Source organism: Danio rerio, chromosome 16 (genome assembly GCF_052040795.2).
Source record: "Danio rerio strain M-AB ecotype USA chromosome 16, GRCz13ab, whole genome shotgun sequence".
NCBI classification, from domain to species: Eukaryota; Metazoa; Chordata; class Actinopteri; order Cypriniformes; family Danionidae; genus Danio; species Danio rerio.
In genome coordinates, this window is record NC_141036.1 from 24,796,696 (window position 1) to 24,815,595 (window position 18,900).

The 18,900-nt window shown below is 33.6% G+C and overlaps 1 protein-coding gene and 1 long non-coding RNA gene across 5 annotated transcripts in view; one reads left to right on the forward strand and one right to left on the reverse strand.

The window, feature by feature from the left end:
- Positions 1-18,900, forward strand: part of LOC101883647 (uncharacterized) — a 713,507-nt gene that overhangs the window by 408,475 nt on the left and 286,132 nt on the right. The gene's annotated exons all lie outside the window — the stretch shown is intronic.
- Positions 1-18,900, reverse strand: part of atp8b2 (ATPase phospholipid transporting 8B2) — an 86,724-nt gene that overhangs the window by 16,555 nt on the left and 51,269 nt on the right. For 2 of the 3 annotated variants that reach the window (XM_087286907.1, XM_087286906.1), the window contains 9 exons: positions 18,470-18,504; positions 18,218-18,386; positions 17,816-18,004; positions 15,001-15,116; positions 12,937-13,101; positions 9,319-9,430; positions 9,134-9,239; positions 8,797-9,034; positions 3,620-3,803 (listed from right to left, as the gene is read on the reverse strand). In XM_087286907.1, coding sequence (XP_087143033.1) covers positions 3,620-3,803; positions 8,797-9,034; positions 9,134-9,239; positions 9,319-9,430; positions 12,937-13,101; positions 15,001-15,116; positions 17,816-18,004; positions 18,218-18,386; positions 18,470-18,504 — 1,314 coding nt within the window. Of the gene's footprint in view, positions 1-2,432; positions 3,804-8,796; positions 9,035-9,133; positions 9,240-9,318; positions 9,431-12,936; positions 13,102-15,000; positions 15,117-17,815; positions 18,005-18,217; positions 18,387-18,469; positions 18,505-18,900 lie in introns of those variants that run through there. The other variant, XM_087286908.1, reaches the window with a different exon arrangement.

Sequence of the window (18,900 nt, forward strand, 5' to 3'; positions counted from 1 at the left end):
CATAAACATCAGTAAAATTTTGAGTGAATTTTGTGTGCCTGGGCCTTCTGTTTGCTTCTGTTAGCCTTTGTTCATTTTGTCCATCATTGATTATTGGGTGCCAACACCCTATTACAGTATATTCATCCTATGATGGGCTGGTGTTGATATATAACCAATTATGATCAGGTCCAAATTTATTTTAAGATGCCAAAATCTTCTTGCCATTAACCTTTTCCCCACTTGATGTCCCCTGGGGGTCCTGAAGCCAGTGCAAAAAAAAAACAACAACAAAAAAAAAACTGCTATTAGCCAAGTTCAGGTTCAAATAACGTTTGTAGGTTAAGGCTGATAATCCCTTGTGCTGGGAAACCCTTACACTTTCGCATTCACACACTCAAACACTACGCCAATTTAGCTTATTCAATTCACCTATTGCACATATCTTTAGACTGTGTGGGAAACTGGATCACAGAGATACACAGAGAGTACATGCAGAAATGCCACCTGGCCCATTCATGGCTCAAACCAGCAACCATCTTGCTGTGAGGCGACAGTGATAACCACTGAGCCACAATGCCAACTGCAGATAATCCCTTTTATGCTAAAACTACAGGATAGGGACAGTCCAAATTGATGTAAATCAGTGAAATTTCACTGGTATTATTATTAGTCAGTCTTCTGATGACTGCTCTCTGAAATTTTAATGTTACAGAGATTTATATTTGACTCATGCACACCAGGAAAATACAGTTGAAGTAGAGGAGAGCAGATTTTTTCATTTCATTTCTAAACATAATATTTTAATTTACTTGTTTCCTAATAACTGATTTATTTTATTTTTTGCCATGAAGACAGTAAATAATGTTTTACTTGATATTTTTCAAGACACTTTTATACAGCTGAAAGTCACATTTAAACGCTTAACTAGATTAATTAGGTTAACTAGGCAGAATAGGGTAATTAGGCAAATTATTATATAACAATGGTTTGTTCTTTTTCGAAAAACAAATAGCTTAAATTTTTTAAAAATTAACAACTGCTTTTATTCTAGCCAAAATAAAGTAAATAAGACTTTCTTCAGAAAAAAAGAATTACTGTGAAAAGTTCCTTGCTTTGTAAACTAAACATATTTGGGAAATATAAAAAAAAATCAAAGGGGGGCTAATAATTCTGACTTCAACTGTACATGCACACCCATAATACTAAACAAAAAACATGGAATAGAGATTGACATTTGACTGATACACACCAGCAAAATACATCCACTCCCATAGTACTAAACAAACAAAATGGAAAATTGCTTTTATGGGTGTGTGTGTAGGTGTGTGTGTGAAAACATGTTGAGTTGGGACAATATGGGATGGTGCAAAGAGATTTAGACATAAACCACATCCTCCATGTCTTGGTCTTATCCATGTTCACAGGACCCTGTTGAAATACAGTTGTGACACCGTGTGAGCCCACGAACACAGTTCTGAGATGTTAAGGGAAGTAACACAACCACATACATATAACAATAACAAACCGAAAGAACGAACATCGCTAATTTGACTTCGCTGGGGCACTTTTGCATAAACTAAAAAGGAACTTGACAAAAAAACTCTGTCTATTTATCTCACTTAAACCACATTTCGATTCAGTTTCCCATGGCAAATATAGATTCTAATCAATGCACCACACTTTCCATTTAATATGCATCACATGTCATTTATATATCTCCAGAATAACCTTTTAAACTAAAATAAACTAAATAAAAGCTCTAAATTATTCAAATGATTACATCACAATAATACTCTACTGTTTAAGTCACTCATTTTTTAAACCAATTTACACATTAAACTGATATTATATATATATATATATATATATATATATATATATATATATATATATATATATATATATATATATATATATATATATATATATATATATATACAGTTAAAGTCAGAATTATTAGCCCCCTTGAATTATTAGCCCCCCTGTTGATTTTTTCCCTCAATTTCTGTTTAACAGAGGGAAGATTTTTTCAACACATTTCTAAACATAATAGTTTAACTTTAATTAAACTTTTAACTAATTAACTGGGTTAATTAGGTTAACTAGGCAGGTTAGGGTAATTAGGCAAGTTATTGTATATGATGGTTTGTTCTCTAGACTATTGAAAAAAATTAGCTTAAAGGGGCTAATCATTTTGTCCTTAAAATGGTTCATAAAAAAATAAATCTGCTTAAATTCTTGCCAAAATCAAACAAATAAGGCTTTCTCCAGAAAAAAAAACATTATCAGACAAACTGAAAATTTTCTTGCTCTGTTAAACCTAATTTAGGATTTTTTTAAAAAAAAAATACAATGGGGGCTAATAATTCTGACTTCAATCAACTGTATTAATTTATATTGCCCCCCTGTAATAGTTTTAATAACTAATTTCTAATAAATTATTATTTTTTATCTTAGCCATGATGACATTGCACAATATTTTACTAAGTGCAATTTAAGGCCTTAAATAGGTTAATTAGGTAAACTAGATAATGATATAACAGTGGTTTATTCAGTAGACAATTGAAAAAAGTACAGCTTAAGGGAACTAATATCATGGATCTTTTTTTCATTAAAAACTTTTATTCTAGCCAAAATAAAACAAACAAGATTTTCTCCAGAAGAAAAAATATTATCGGAAATACTGTGAAAAATTCCTTCCTCTGTTAAACTTTATTTGGTAAATATTTGAAAAAGAAGGTTATATTGTGTTTCAATTAAATGCTTTTATATTTTACTGCTTTTTTAATAATAGATAATCATGAAAAATGGTTTCTACTAAAAAAAATAAAAAAAATGCTTATTAAGTACTAAATCAGGATATTCAAATGATTACTATCACAAGAATAGCCCAAGATGACAGCCAGTACTAGAATATATTTAAATAAAGACCAGTAATTCCAAATTTTAATAGTTCACAATATTTTTGTTTTTACTGTACTTTTCATAAATACACGGCCTTGAAAAAGCATTGATGACCCTATGCAAAACACTGACAAAGCTTACAAACCACAAGATATTAATACATAAGTGCAAGTACACAAACTGTTCTATTCTATTCTATTTTAAAGATTATGACAGAGACAGATACAGCAGCAAACCTATCACTGATTTGTAAGGTATGTAGTTTATGTATAGGTTATTTGTAATCTTAGAACAACTTTTGTGACTTTTGGGTAAATCTGAAAACTTTTTATGCATTTACACAACAACTGCATTTTTGTGAATGAAAATGCAAAAAATCTAAAAGCAGGGGTTCAAAGTTAACGATTTTGAAAACGTTGCCATTGTCATGTATCTATAAACACCTGAAAACAAGAGACTTCAAAAAACGATGATGTCATGCATGTGCATAGTGCATGTTTAGGATGTGTAGATGAAAGGTAAGTGCAACAAACACAAAACAATGGTGATGTAAATGGCAGTTTAAATTCAGTAAAGTGTAGATTTACTTTACATCACAACCCACAGCGGAGATGCTACTTAAAGAAACCCAACGTTTACATATTATAAACAAATCAGATGTTAAAAAAGTGACATTTTCTTGGCAAAGTATACTTGTGCGAAACATGCCTGTTTTCATCCATTTGTCTCTTACTCTTTATCATGCTGACGTCGTTGGCTCCATCTCCAATGGCGAGTGTGACTGCCTTCTTATGGCGTTTGACCAATTCCACCACTAGAGCTTTCTGGAGAGGAGTCACCCTGCAGCAGATCACTGCTCGACAGGCACATGCCGTCTCCAAAAACTCACGCTCCATATCCGCTTCCAAAGCATGAGCCTGATCCAGAGACAGAAACAGAAGAAATATTTTCTAAGAAATATATATATATATATAATTATTATTATTATTTTATTTTATTTTTTTACACACACAGCGCTATTGATTAGAACACGAAAGCAGCTTGAAGCAAAATGTCTGCAGTCTGGAGGTATTATAAAGTTGATGAGACTTTTTTTTGCCATTGCAAACGTCCTTGATGGGAACACAAACAGGCTCAAACTTAACAGGGTAGAGATGTTAGTTTTCATTTAGTAAAACATACATTTCCTTTTGTGAAACTTACTACTGTGATGACTGTGAAACTTAAAAATGCAGTTCCTAAAAGCACACTACTGGTTTTGCAAACACTGTGGCACTTTTTTCTTTTATTTATTTAAAATTTTTTACATGCCTGCCGGTCATTTTAGGTTAAGGTGTTATTTGTCTTTTTAGATATTTTTTTATATTTACTGTTGCACTGAAGTCCAAAAATGAAGAATTTATGTTATTTATTACTTGAATGTTCAATCTACCTCACATAACTGCTTTGTTTGTTCTGTTAAAATAAGGTATATTAAAAAAAAATAAGAAACATCTTGGATCTGTTTCTTTGCTCTTCTTTATTCTTTCTTTATGTATTATAGAAGTATCGGATCGGTATCGGTAGATACTAAAAATCAAATGACTCTGACTCAGCCTGAAGGGCAAAAAAACCTGATCATGACATCCCTACTAATTACCCTAACTTGCCCAGTTACCTTTTTAAGTTAGTCAAGCCTCCAAATAACAACAACAACAACAACAACAATAATAAATATAGCTGCAAGCAGCAATTAACGGGGGTCAAGCGGTTTAGCAGGGTAAGGTCATATAGCAGTTTGGACGCCTGTAAGTAGTTTATTTGAAAATGAAATATATGATTACAGTGTTAGAGTTTATAGATTGAGCTAACAAATGTTTGATTAAACACTCCAGAAAAGCAACTTCGATTTTTACATATTGGCAAATTTTTATGAACATTGAGTGACCGCTTTTATGTCAAAGTGACCAGTATAAGCAGCCCTATGATATAATGTGTAGATCGAGTCATGGCACCTTAGACAAAGACACGGCATGTCAAATTTTAAATTAATCAGATAAATGGTTACTCAGATACAGTGATTTTACAATGTATAGCGCCATCATGTGGCCATTGTTCATGAGTTTTATGCTATGACCTTAGACTGACCTTTTGCATATGTGTAACAAGTTTGGTGAAGATATTTTAATTCCTTCATAAGTTATGGCTATTTTAGCTCTTCTTAATAAAAATGACAAGAGCAGTGAATAAGCTATTAGTGATCTCCTACTGCCATCTAGTGGCCACAGTGTAATTTATCTATGTGATTACAGCCATTTAGGTGTGCATAAACATATCCCTTCTATAATTGAGCATGTTCTAACTGTATAAAATGAAAAATTTGTATTTTATTAAGATAATTAAAAATCTACAGAGTAAAAGTGCGACAAGCTTTAAATTCGATCTTAAATGGATTAACTGTGTTCATGCCATGTCAGTTTGGGATTCAGAATGCATTACATAACATTACATTACATTCTTTGCTATAGAGCAGTAAAATAAACAATAAGTGGTCTGTTACTGCCATCTAGAAGCCACAGTTGTGATTTTCTTTACATATGTTTTAAAACAAGGTGTTTAATTATAGAACCAGTTTTACCTATTAGAATTATTATGAAGCGGTTAACTGGGACCAAATTAGATGTTTAATGCATAACAGTGTTTACATCAGGTCAAAATATGATTCAGAATGATCCTAAATGCAATTTCAATGACTTTAAACTCAAAAAATGTAAAACAACAAAGGTATGCAAATGTTTTGAACAATAAATAAGTGGTCTTGTTGTGACATCTAGTGGTTAGAAATGGTGGGTGACAGTTAAAAGTCTGTGTTATAGTGGCTAAAATGATAGAATATTGAAAATATGTTTTTGAGACCTTTAAACATCCAAGATGGACAAAAAAAAAACTTATAAATCATTTCAGTGATAAGTGTGTAAATGAAGCACATTTACTTCATTTTTAAGCCATTTTAGCATGTTTTTAGAACCATTTCCACTATTATAGCGCCACCTATTGCCCGATCACCACAAGATTTTGCATGTTTATTCACATTGATATGCCACATCTGCTCACCAATTTCTGTGATGTTTTCGGTTTTCCTTATTGGTTTACAGGCATGTAGGTTCGTGTAGACACGCCCCTTTTGTTAATCAGCCTGTTACAGCTATCTAAAATGGAAAGTTCAACTTTTTTTTGATAATTATTGATCTACTCAGTCCAGAGGTTCATACAACACTGGTTTCGTTGCGATCGAGTTAAAAACCAGGGACTAGTTCGCAAAAGTAGGTTTTGTTTATATTGATGGTTTTTTAATGAACAGTTTGAGTAACAGCAGTGGTTTTAGTCTCAAACTGTTCATTATGAGCAGACCTATCATGTGATATGTAGATTGAGTGTTTTTTGTGAAATAGTATGTAAATGAAGCAAATTTACTTGATTTTTAAGCGATTTAGCATTATTTAAAGACTATTTTTGCTATTATAGCGCCACCTATGGTTTGATCTTCACAAAATTTTGCAAGTTTCATCTCGTTGATATGCCACATGTGCTCACCAATTTCTGTGATGTTTTGGGCTTTCCTTATTGGTTTACAGGCATGTAGGTTCGTGTGGACACGCCCCTTTTGTAAATTAGCCTGTTACAGCTAGCCAAAGAGAAAAGTTCAACTTTTTTTTGATAATTATTGATCTACACAGTCCAGAGATTCTAACAGCACTTGTTTCGTTGCGATTGAGTGAAAAACCAGGGACTAGTTTGCAAAAGTAGGTTAATCATATGTTGATGAATATTTAATAAACGGTGCGAGTGACAGCAGTGGTTTTAGTGTCAAACTGTTCGGTAGGAGCAGGCCTATCACATGATATGTATTTTGTGTGGTTTTGCAAAAGGTTGTGTGATACACAACCCATTACACCTTAAAATTGCGTAAAATCGCCCCCTAGTGGCCGATTTCTTTCAAAATTCTTACAGATCTTTAGGTCCATAAGTCGAACATACCCAGCGAGTTTTGTTCCGATCGCTGATTGTTAACCTTGCTAAATGGCTGCACAATTTTAATTGGCTAATGGCGGCCATGTTTTTTGAGATGTGCCATTGTCCTTATAATATGTCATGGCAAACTGGTCAAAGACACTGCATGCCAAATTTCAAGCTGATCAGACTAACGGTTGTAAAGTTAGGGTCATTATATGATTTTTTAGCTTTAAAGCGCCACCTTGTGGCCAAAGTCCGCTGTTTGTGCACTGTCACCTCAAATTGAGCTTATACATGTGTGTACCAAGTTTGGTGATGATATCTCATTCCGTTCAAAAGTTATAGCTCCAATTAGCATTTAGCTTCAATTAGCATCGAACATTGTTGTGTACTGTTTCAAGTGAGAATAAAAATGTCAACTTTTTTTTGATAATTATTGATATTCAGTGTCTAGAGAACATTTGAGAGCTGGTTTGGTTTAGATTGAGTGAAAAACCTAGGACTAGTTCGCAAAAGTAGGTTTCGGATAAATCGCGATGTAGCGGGAAAACGGTGCGTCGTAGAGCAAAAATTTCTGCTATACACTTTTGTTGGGGCTAACCCAAGGATTGAAAAAATGTAAAGTTTTTGAGTCTACGACAAACGGTGAACGAATATCGGCCAAAAATGTCCGAAAAGTGTTTTTTTGGCGCCATAGCGCCACCTATGGTCTGATTTGGCTGATCTTTGGCCAGAACGTAGTGTACCGGGGTACTACCATCTGGCCAAGTTTCAGCTCTCTCGGCCTTACGGTTTGGTCTGGGCAATAGTGACTTCGGCAGAATAATAATAATAATAATAATAATAATAAAAATCTTAACAAAAACAATAGGGTTTCAGCGCTTCGCGCTTGACCCCCTAATAACAACAACAAAAACAATAATAATAATAATAATAATAATAATAATAATAATAATAACAACAACAACAACAATAATAATAACAAATAATAACAAATATATATATATATATGTATGTATATATATATATATATATATATATATATATATATATATATATATATATATATATATATATATATATATATATATATATACACACACACACACACATATATATATATACACACATATATATATGTATACACATATACAGTATATATATATATATGTATACACACACACACACACACACACACACACACACACACACACACACACACACACACACACACACACATATATATATATATATATATATATATATATATATATATATATATATATATATATATATATATATAATTTTTTTTTATAGGCGACTTTCTGCCAACTCAAGGACACTAAATTGCACTTTAAGCTGAATACTAGTATCTTGAAAAATTATTATACTATGACCTGTTATTGTGGCAAAGATAAAAGAAGTTTTTAAAAATTATTTATTAAAACTGTTATGTTTAGACATTTTTTCTGTTAAACAGAAATTGGGAGGAATATATTCAGAGGGGCTAATAATTCTGACTTAAACTGTATACAATTTTAGATACATATTTCTAAATATATTACATTAAAAATATCATATATATATAAGAAGTCAAAACTATTAGTAAAATTATGATTAAATTGTTCTCATTTTTCAATTATTTCCTAAGTGCTGTTTCAAGGAGCAAGGACATTTTCACAGTAAATACTATAATACATTTTTTTCTTCTGAATTTTTTATTTTTTATTTTTTTTACTTTGCCTGGAATAACACACTCCATCAGACTCCCTTATAGAGCCCCCTTATAAAGCCAAACTCAAAGTAATCACAATTAAATGAATAGAATAAACAATCATCAAATCAGACTGAATTAACCTCAAACCCTTTTGAATTGATGTTATCTCAATAACACTCCTGAATGCTGTTGGCACTTACCAGGCTGTGCCCGCTGATGATGAGGGCAAACTCTCCACTGATTGACTCCAGTAAGGAGGAGGGCGGAGCCTGAGCAGGGGGACATTTACTTTCATCAGGTGCCCAGTTTGCAGCAGCAGCAGCAGCTCCAGCTCCACATCCATTTCCAAAGGCACAGGCGCCGCTCCACCCCTGAGCTTCAGCTTCCTTCCCTCCATCTCTGGTGCGCGCTGACTCCAGCATCCGCTCTCTCGCTTTTCTGCACATGACAGAACATGAAAAAAAAACATTCATTTTCCAGCCTCTCAAATTTCACGTGCTGATGAAAGGAAAGATCAGCCAAACGTCAGCAATGTACCTCAGTTCCTCACGCACGCTTTGAACAGTGTGTCCATTAACAATGAAGACCTCCGTCATGTCATCTGTCAGCATCTTACAGGAGTAACCAATGTTCACTGCAGTCTCTGTCACAGAGAAATGTATAGACATGGTAAAGTTGCCATTCTGTCAACTAAAACTAAATAAACTGAATGCACTGCTTACCTTGTTTGTCTCCAGTGAGCACCCAGATCTTGATGTTTGCCAGCGAGAGAATGGCAATAGTTTCAGGAACCCCCTCTTGCAGTTTATCTTCAATAGCCGTGGCCCCCAATAACTATAACAAGAATTAAATGGTTTAAATTATATTTATAATATTTTTATATTTAGAATTAAGTATTTTTACTTCAGTATAAGTAACAATTCTCACTATTAACTAGATGCATTTTACTTCACTATTATCAAGACATACATATTCTACATGCCCAGTCCTACCTAATACCTAAACAACAGCTAGTAGTTTAATAACTATCAAGCAGCAAAGAAGCAGCAAATTAAGAATTTATTGAGGCAAAATAAATACCAAATGTTTCAATAATAGCAAGAATTGTACTTTGAAGGGGACATATTATGCAAAAATAACTTTAATACAGTGTGGCAACAACAGTCTGTGTATATATAACAAGCTCCTAATGATTTTTTTTCTTTCTGACGTTTTCCCTTTTGTACATGTCAGCAGAAGGGGAAAGCCCCAGCCATTTAGTGACCTCTCCCTCATTAGCATATGAAGTTTCATATGAGCATATGGGGCATTTGTACAGTTGCAATCAGAATTATTAACCCCCCTGAGTTATTAGCCACCCCCCCCCCCCAATTTCTGTTTAATGGAGAGAAGATTTTTACACCACATTTCTAAACATAAGTTTTAATACCTCATCTCTAATAACTGATTTATTTTATCTTTGTCATGATGACAGTAAATAATATGTTACTAGATATTTATCAAGACACATTTATACAGCTTAAAGTGACATTTAAAGGCTTAACTAGGTTAATTAGGTTAACTAGGCAGGTTATGGTACTTAGGCAAGTTATGTTATAACAATGGTTTGTTCTGTAGACTATTGAAAAAAATTGCTTAAAGGGGCTAATATATTGAATATATTTAAATGTTTTTTTTAATTCAAAACTGCTTTTATTCTAGCCAAAATAAAGCTAATAAGACTTTCTCCAGAAAAAAAAAACAAAAATATTATCAAACTGTGAAAATTTCCTTGCTCTGTTAAATATAATTTGGAAAATATTTTAAAAAGAAAAAAAATTAATGGGGGGCTAATAATTCTGACTTCAACTGTAGCTCCGCCCACTTTTAAAATAAGGGTTGTAAGCACAATCTCATTTAAATTTAAAGCAATAGTCACCAAAACAGCACAATTAGGATCAAGGCTCAAAATGGGTGGTTTCAAACATTTATAACTCAAATAATGGTAGGTGAGATCTGGGCTTTACGTGTGTTAGCAACTGTTTCTCTTTAAGCAATCATTGCATATTGTGGACAAAGTAAAACAAATAAACTCAACATTTTATGTAAAATTGTTAAATTATGTCATTTAAGTATGACAGACTTTAAAAAGTAAATAAGACTTTTTAATACAGATGCAGCTATCTTGGACATCTGTTGTAGTTATAGATGATGTGAGATCAAAATTAGAGAACGACCCACAACTTCTAAAAGTCCTAACAAGAGTAAAAGGTCAGTTTTTAAAGAACAGCTCATGAAAAAAACAAAAAACAAAAACAAATTTAGATTTTAGAAAAATAACAATGATCAAAAATAGAAAATACTTTCACATAAACCATATTTAACTGGCAGCCTAACTTGACAGTTTTCACTTTATGAAACTTTTTGAAATTTTGTTCCTAATCTATGACTTTTATTTTTATCTGTGCTTTAAAAAAAAAAAAACTACAAGGTTTTCATTGAAGCGCCTTTTGCTTTATATACAAATATATATATATATATATATATATATATATATATATATATATATATATATATATATATATATATATATATATTTATATATTATATATATTATATATAAAAAGTTAGTACAAGAGTACAAGTACAGTAAGTAGTGATTTTTAAATTTTATTTCGACTAACTAAAATTGCAGACAATACAGCTAACATTAATTAATGTGTTTCTTATGATTATTATTATTAATAATAAACACGTATTCCAATTTTGGCAACACATTTCAATTAAATTTGCAATTTAGGGCTAGTAATCAGGTAAATTGATTGAAACAGGTGATGTCAACAGGTGATTGCAATTATGATTTGGTACAACAACAGCATCCAAAAAAGGTCTAGTTTTTTTAGAAGCGAAGATGAGCAAAGGATCACCAGTTTGCCAACAAACATGTGAGAAAATTATTGAAATGCTTAAAAACAATGTTCCTTAAAGAAAGTTGGAAGACATTTATATATTTTAACTTCAAAAGTGCATAACACAATTAAAAGGTTCAAGGAATCAGGAGGAATTTACAGCAAGCCTAGGCTGAACAATTGTGATCTTGGATCACTAAGATGACACTGGATCAAGAACAGTCATTCATCTATAAGCGACATCACCACATGGGCTCACTTTGGCAAACCTTTGTCAAGTAACACATAACATAGTTGCATCCACAAATGCCAGTTAAATCTGTACTGTGCCAAAAGGAAGCCCTATGTTAACAGTGTCCAGAAGTGCTGTTGACTTCACTGGACTCGGAGGATTCTGGGTGTGGCGAATTTTAAAGATGCAAAATGCAACAACGAAAAACCTTGTACTGTTGCCCACCTTAGAAGGTGTTTGCCGGAAGAATGGGACAAAATTACACCTAAACATATCATCACTTTGTGTCTTTAGTTCCTAAACAATTTTAAGTGTTGTGAAAAGAAATGGCAACTTTACAAAGTGGTAAACACTCTACTGTTCCAACTTTTTCTAATTTGTTGCAGGAATCAAAATTGGAATACCTGTTTTTTTTTGAAAAAAAAACTAAAAACTAAACAAACAAAAAAACATAAAAATCATGCGGAATACAATAAATAATTTTAGCTGTATTTTCTGCAATGAAATACAAGTCAAAGTAAATTCAGAAATCACTTCTTCTTTTATTTGTGTTTTCCATACTGTCCCAACTTTTTCTGACTTGGGGTTGTATTTTTTGCTATACTGTTTTACTAGCATGATACTAAAATTAACTCAAAGTTTGCACAATGAAAATTGCATAACTATGAAAAAAATCAAGCATTTTTAAATAGTTCTCTAATTTTAATCTCCACTATGTAAAGACATAAATAGACTGAATTAAACTCTGTACTCCATCTTGTGTCTTTGTTACTGTTATTAAAATAAGAGGAACTCAGTATTAATAGCACTATAATAATAATGTAATATTGATGATTTAATTATTGACTATTCATTGCAAGAATGGCTAATCAATGGATTATAAGAAAACAATCAGGAAAGATTTTAAAATAGTTTCAGTTCAAATCAGTAATGTCCCTTATCCCCATAATTACTTGTGAAAAGCTGCTTAATAAGCTGCGTATTAGTTCAAACTCATCACTGTTTTCTTTGCTAATACAATTTACAGGCTCAAATCAATATTTTGTATACTTATGTAAGCAGCCATATAATAAGTGGAAAATGTACACCCGGTCAGTTGTGATCCCACAATAAAGAAGCTCAAGACTAATTCAAATCAACCCACTCAATGAACATTATACTTTACTAATAAAAAAGAGCAAGAAAGACTAAGAGAAGAAAGGAGGAGTAACTGAACGCACCATCATGTCCTGTTCGATCTCCTCATAAGCAGCAGCAAGTCGGTCTTCTCTGCAGTCTGTGGCTTTATCAGCTCCACGAAATCGCTCTGACCACTCGTCCCACTGCTCCTCCGACAGATCCCGATACGCTACTGCCAAAGTCCGCAACCCATCCACCGCATACTCCTTTAGAATCACACACACGTAAATGCTGGTCAGATTAAGTATGTTATGCTAACTGTTGTAAATTTTATATAAATGTATCTGTTATGGGTAATGAGGATGGAACATTCACCAATTTGACATTTTTCACCAAACGATATTAAAAAAACATTAAAGTTATCTGAACATTTCTTGCATTTATGCTTTCTATATACAAAAGGACTTTTGTGTAGAATCTATTTTTACTGCATTGTCCATCTTGTCCAGGATACTTTGATTACAGCAGATAAAAAAGGGTTTATTTGAAAAGGAATTTGTGTAACAATGAAAGTTTTTCTGAAAGTGCCTATACTGAATGAGCACAGTTACGTCTGACAGATCGCACTACTGTCTTTCTTTCTTTTTTTTTCAAACCTGTTTAACACATTTTAATGTTTTTATTTTCTTATAATTGTCTCTTTTATTTCTGTTTATATAAAGCACTTTGAATTGACATTGTGTATGAAATGTGCTACAGTATATAAAGAAACTTGCCTAGCCTTGCCTTGCCTTGCCTTGTCTCTTCGTATAAGCTTAGTGTATTAATGCTAAATTAAAGTATTTATTTCTACATAAACAGGTACATAAATATATGACCTATATATAAAAATACTGTAAAGTTGCATGATTAATTGAAAAAAGATCCCGATCTCGATTCAGCCCTACACGCGATCTTAAGTCAGCTTTTCTACGATTCAGCCGTATATATTTTTAAGGTCAGGAGAGAAGCGTAAAGGCGGTCACACAAGTCTTCACATTGTTTTATATACGTTGCTCAGCAACATGGACACCTCCAAATGGTGGTAAAAGTGTCACATACTGTATTTATAAGGTATCATTTCTCTTTCATAGCTAACACAAAAGTGTTGTGCATGAAAATAAATGTTTACTGGGTCAGTAGAACTACTCTAACCTATATAATATTGAATATAATGCAAGAGGGAATATGATCATGACAAATGTCTGATTTTAACAGTGAAAAAAGGTTTAATAATGTTGTCAATGACAAATGACAAGCATATGTCTCAAACATAATAATTCAACATCAGAATAGTTTTATTCGGATGTCACCACTTAACTGTGAATTAACAACCAGGACATATTTAAAGTTTGTTCAGGTCCACCGTTCCATGTCTATACAAAATTGAGCATTTTAACAAACAGTAGACCTTCACATAGGTCTAATTTTATTATTGTTGTTTTACCAAATGTTTTTTTTACAAAATCGTGATCTTGATTTTAAACAAAAAATTCTCATTTTAGCCCGAATCGTGCAGTCCTACTTAACTGTTGATGAAACATGAACTTTAATTAATATTCTATTGTATTTTGGCATAAAAGAATTTAGATATGAATTCTAATAAAACAATTTTGACCAATACAGTACAACTTCAGACTGATTCTTGTGGACTAGGGTCACATATACACATACATACATAACTTACTTACAGTAAGCTTACTTATTGACCAAAACCCTCTTAATTGTGTATGGTGTGGTAAATGTTGAATTTTTACATTTATTATTATTGCTAGTTTATTATTTGTAATTTTAGTAGAAATATTTTCAAGATTAATGGCAGAATTTTATATCACTATTCATTTCAAAACTATTTCAAACAAATGTTTGGTTTGATTTTTCCAGACCTGTCATTTTATTTACATATACTCTATATTTGAAATTCACTATTCCAAATGTTTATATGATGAAAAACTGATCTATTTGGTATATATTGTATATACTGTACAGTTAATCTAATAAGAAAAAAATACTACAAAATCCACAAGAGGGCGCTGTTGTTTAATTTAAATGACAGCAAAGACTCAAAACAAACAGTGAAGGTAACCTGACAGTAACTACAAAACAAAAACTGGAAATGCACTTACGTTCAGGTGGTCTGATGTGATGGTCATTACTTCATGGTTGCACGAGTGAAGTCTCTCGAGAAGCACAGTGTCAGCACCCTTACAGTACAGACGTATACGGCCCTCAGGATTCCTCACTGAAAACCACACACACACACACACACACACACTAAATTACAGTCCTTGTTCCTCTGCAGTGATGACAGATGCTCTATTCTTATTATAGCTCACATTATCTCAAAGTCATAACATTATCTGACATCTTTTATGAAATCACATGATGAATCTTGTTAAAAAAAAAAACAATAATGTATAATGTATGACTTGTTTTACAGTTGTCTTTTAATTGTCCTTTTTACATTTTACGGCTGTTGTTATGTTGAATAAATCATTAACAAAAGAGATTGGGTGAAATTTTTGCAGTGCCGTCAATAAATCCCTCACTTGTCCATGTAAACATGGACCAAATAGACATAAATGACAATATGCAAACAGAAATGAAATGCCTTCTGCAACGCAAGCACCACTTAATCAAACACAAGGGCCATAATTCAGCATCATGAGAGCATATATGACACACACAACACTTTCTGTATTGAATTTACCACTAATGCTCCACTTATTTATGTTGCTTGGCAGGGCAGTATTTTATGCTGTATCCTGATTTCTTTGTCCCAGGGGGATTTTACTGGCTCTTTCTATTTCGCACAGTGCTAAGCCATATGGCATTGCAGCCTAAACAATGTTTAAAAACTGTACACTTTGAGATTGCAACAGATAACTGCACAAAGTTTAAGTGGCAGCTCTTTATTTTTTGTAGTGATTTTAAAAACAGTCAAATCTTGTTTTTTTTTTTTTTTTGTTACATTCATTCATTCACTCATTCATTCATTCATTTTCTTGTCGGCTTAGTCCCTTTATTAATCCGGGGTCACCACAGCGGAATGAACCGCCAACTTATCCAGCACATTTTTACACAGCAGATGCCCTTCCAGCCGCAACCCATCTCTGGGAAACATCCACACACACACACATTCACACACACACTCATACACTACGGACAATTTAGCTTACCCAATTCACCTGTACTGCATGTCTTTGGATTGTGGGGGAAAACGGAGCACCTGGAGGAAACCCACACGAACACAGGGAGTACATGCAAAGTCCACACAGAAACGCCAACTGAGCGGAGGAGCAAACCAGCGACCCAGCAACCTTCTTGCTGTGAGAAGACAGCACTACCTACTGTGCCACTGCGTCGCCCATTTTTTGTTACAGTATGTAAGCATACATTTTTAGTTTTTAGATGTATGTTTGGGTCTGCATTGTGTGTACAGTATCTGGGTGATTATTTACATTTTTATCGAGATTGCAATTCAGATAAACCTGCAAATACGGCTTCGTAATGAATAGTAAATCTCCACGAAGGCCAGGGGGTGCTCTCATACAGAAACTGCAAATAAGATGCAACAAAGAGACCCAGTAAATTAAACTGAGCCAAGGATTTGATTTAACTGCTTTTATTGATTCAACGACATGCTAAATTCTACATTTAATAATGTTTTTACTCCTAAATCACCTCAGTAGAGTGTTTAAAATACATCCTTCTGTGAGATGATTCAACAATTGTATCATCTCACAGACGGATGTATTTTAAACACTCCACTGAGGTGATTTAGGAGTAAAACCATTTTTAATTGTTGAAGTTTCACATACTTCCAAATAAAGCACCAAAACTGTGTCGTCAGAGTACACAGATAATGTTACAAACAGCTATAACAGAACGATTATCTTCAATAATCATCAGATTACATTGTCTGTGAATTGATCTTATGAATAAAGTTTTGCATAGTTTGTCAGTGAAATAGCCCTAACCTATACCTCAATCCATAACCCTAACCTCAAAACCATTGAAATACAGTGTTGTGTAGGAAGACAGGACAGGAAGGATAAAATGTCAGGGCACCAACTTTATTAACAAAATGTGAACAAAATGTGAGACTTTTTTTGTGGGGGGTGGGAGTAGGGGGTTAGTAACAATTAGGAAATAAACTAAAGATTTCTGGACCATTTTATCATTTCTAATTCCTTTGGTCATTTTTATCTGTGAGAGGCACCTTGGAATACAAAAGGAGATGGATGGTGGTTGAACACACACAACAGAAGGAAACTGATTGCTTGTTTTATGAAGCCTATTAATTGGTTCTTGCTGCAATGGACTCTAGTGGCTCTTTTTTAATGAGGCAGAAAAATCTAAAGCACATGGCGCAAAAGCATTAAGGAAATCTCCAAATCCACTTTTGCTATTTTAAGGTTAAAAAAAATATGCTTTGCGTCCTGGCGCAAGGTCTAGCAAGGTTGTGCTTATTCTCTTAATAAGTTATGGGTGTGTTTTGAGCATAACGTGTGTTAAACTAATCAAAGTCTCATCTCCCATTCTCTTTAACAGTCAATTGCATTGCGCCATGGCTCTTTTGCTATTTAGATGGCGGACTTTGTAAGTGGAAAAACTATTTTAGTCTATTTCAGTTCTTCAAAATAGCAACATGTCAAGTATGCACCTTAACACACCTCTTTTTTAGACTGGAACACACACAAGTCCACAAAGTGGTGCAAATGGATTTGCTATTTAGACAACGTGGCACAAAATGTGAAAATTAGGGTAGCACTGGTCTAAAAATAACAAAAAAAAATCATGCCAAACACGTCTTGAGCCTTATTGTGCCAGGTTTATGATAGGACCCTAAACCCAACAATGCATACTTTAACCAACATTTAAAAACCGAGGCATACTTTGGGCTCAAGATACAACAACGAGAGTGTGAGTTTGAGTTACCTATGACAGACATTCTCTTGCGGATGTTGTTGAAGTCCAGGATGGCAAGGAGCGTGTAAGTGACTGCTTTGCCCAGCTCTTGTGTGGTGATTGTGCCTGGTGTGCGAGAGCGAAACACAAAACCGAAGTTTCGCGCAGCAGTTACAAGAGCCCCTTCATCTGGAGACTGAGCCTTATACACCAGCTCGCCTTCAGAGAAACAGAGAGAAAATAAACAAAGAGAACTTCATCAAGACGGATGGATAATCAGATATAATAATCAAATTCCCATCCAGAACTGCTCCATCATTTCCTTCTAACGATATTAAAGCCAACAGCTTCCTTGTTTAAAATGCTTCATTGGATGGAACTGCTCTGAGTTGGGCAGATGATCAATCCTCTAATACTGTTCCAGATACTTACCCTCGCTTTTCTCCTCGCTCATGACCGTGTGGCAGAGAGACAAGACCCTAAAGAACTCATGGACTGCTGGGTCTCCCACCATCACAGCCTCCAGCAGAGACTGGTCATAGAAACAGAAACCCCGATCGGCCAAGGGGTTCCAAGAGCTGAAGTCCAGCGGCTGCACCCTCTGCAAGAAACAGATGTGTTGGCTCTTTATCTTCAACAGTATTTCAAATATGACTTCACAGAGGGAATTATGGAGAAACTGACCTTTTGCTGAGCAGCCAAAATGTTCACTACTTCACCTGTGAAACAAGAGACACACTAGAATAATATACTGTATACTGGGAGTCCCCAGCATGTGGTGTTTTGAATGCTTTATAACAGTTAATTATTTTGAGAAGCAATGGGTTCAGTTGTTTTGAAGCCTTGAATAAGCTTTGTTTCATGCAACGCTATAGCAAATACGCATATTGACAGGCAGGTAAAACAGCATATTGTTATATTTTGATTGGATATTTGTTTGGTCCTACGCCTTCCACAAATTAAATACAGTAAATACATATACAATCAAAATGAATAGCCTTCCTGTGATTTCTTTCTCCCCAAATATTTCCCAAATTATGTTATACTGAGCAAGGAATTTTCACAGTATTTCTTATATTTTTTTCTGCTGAAAAAAAGTCTTATTTGTTTTATTT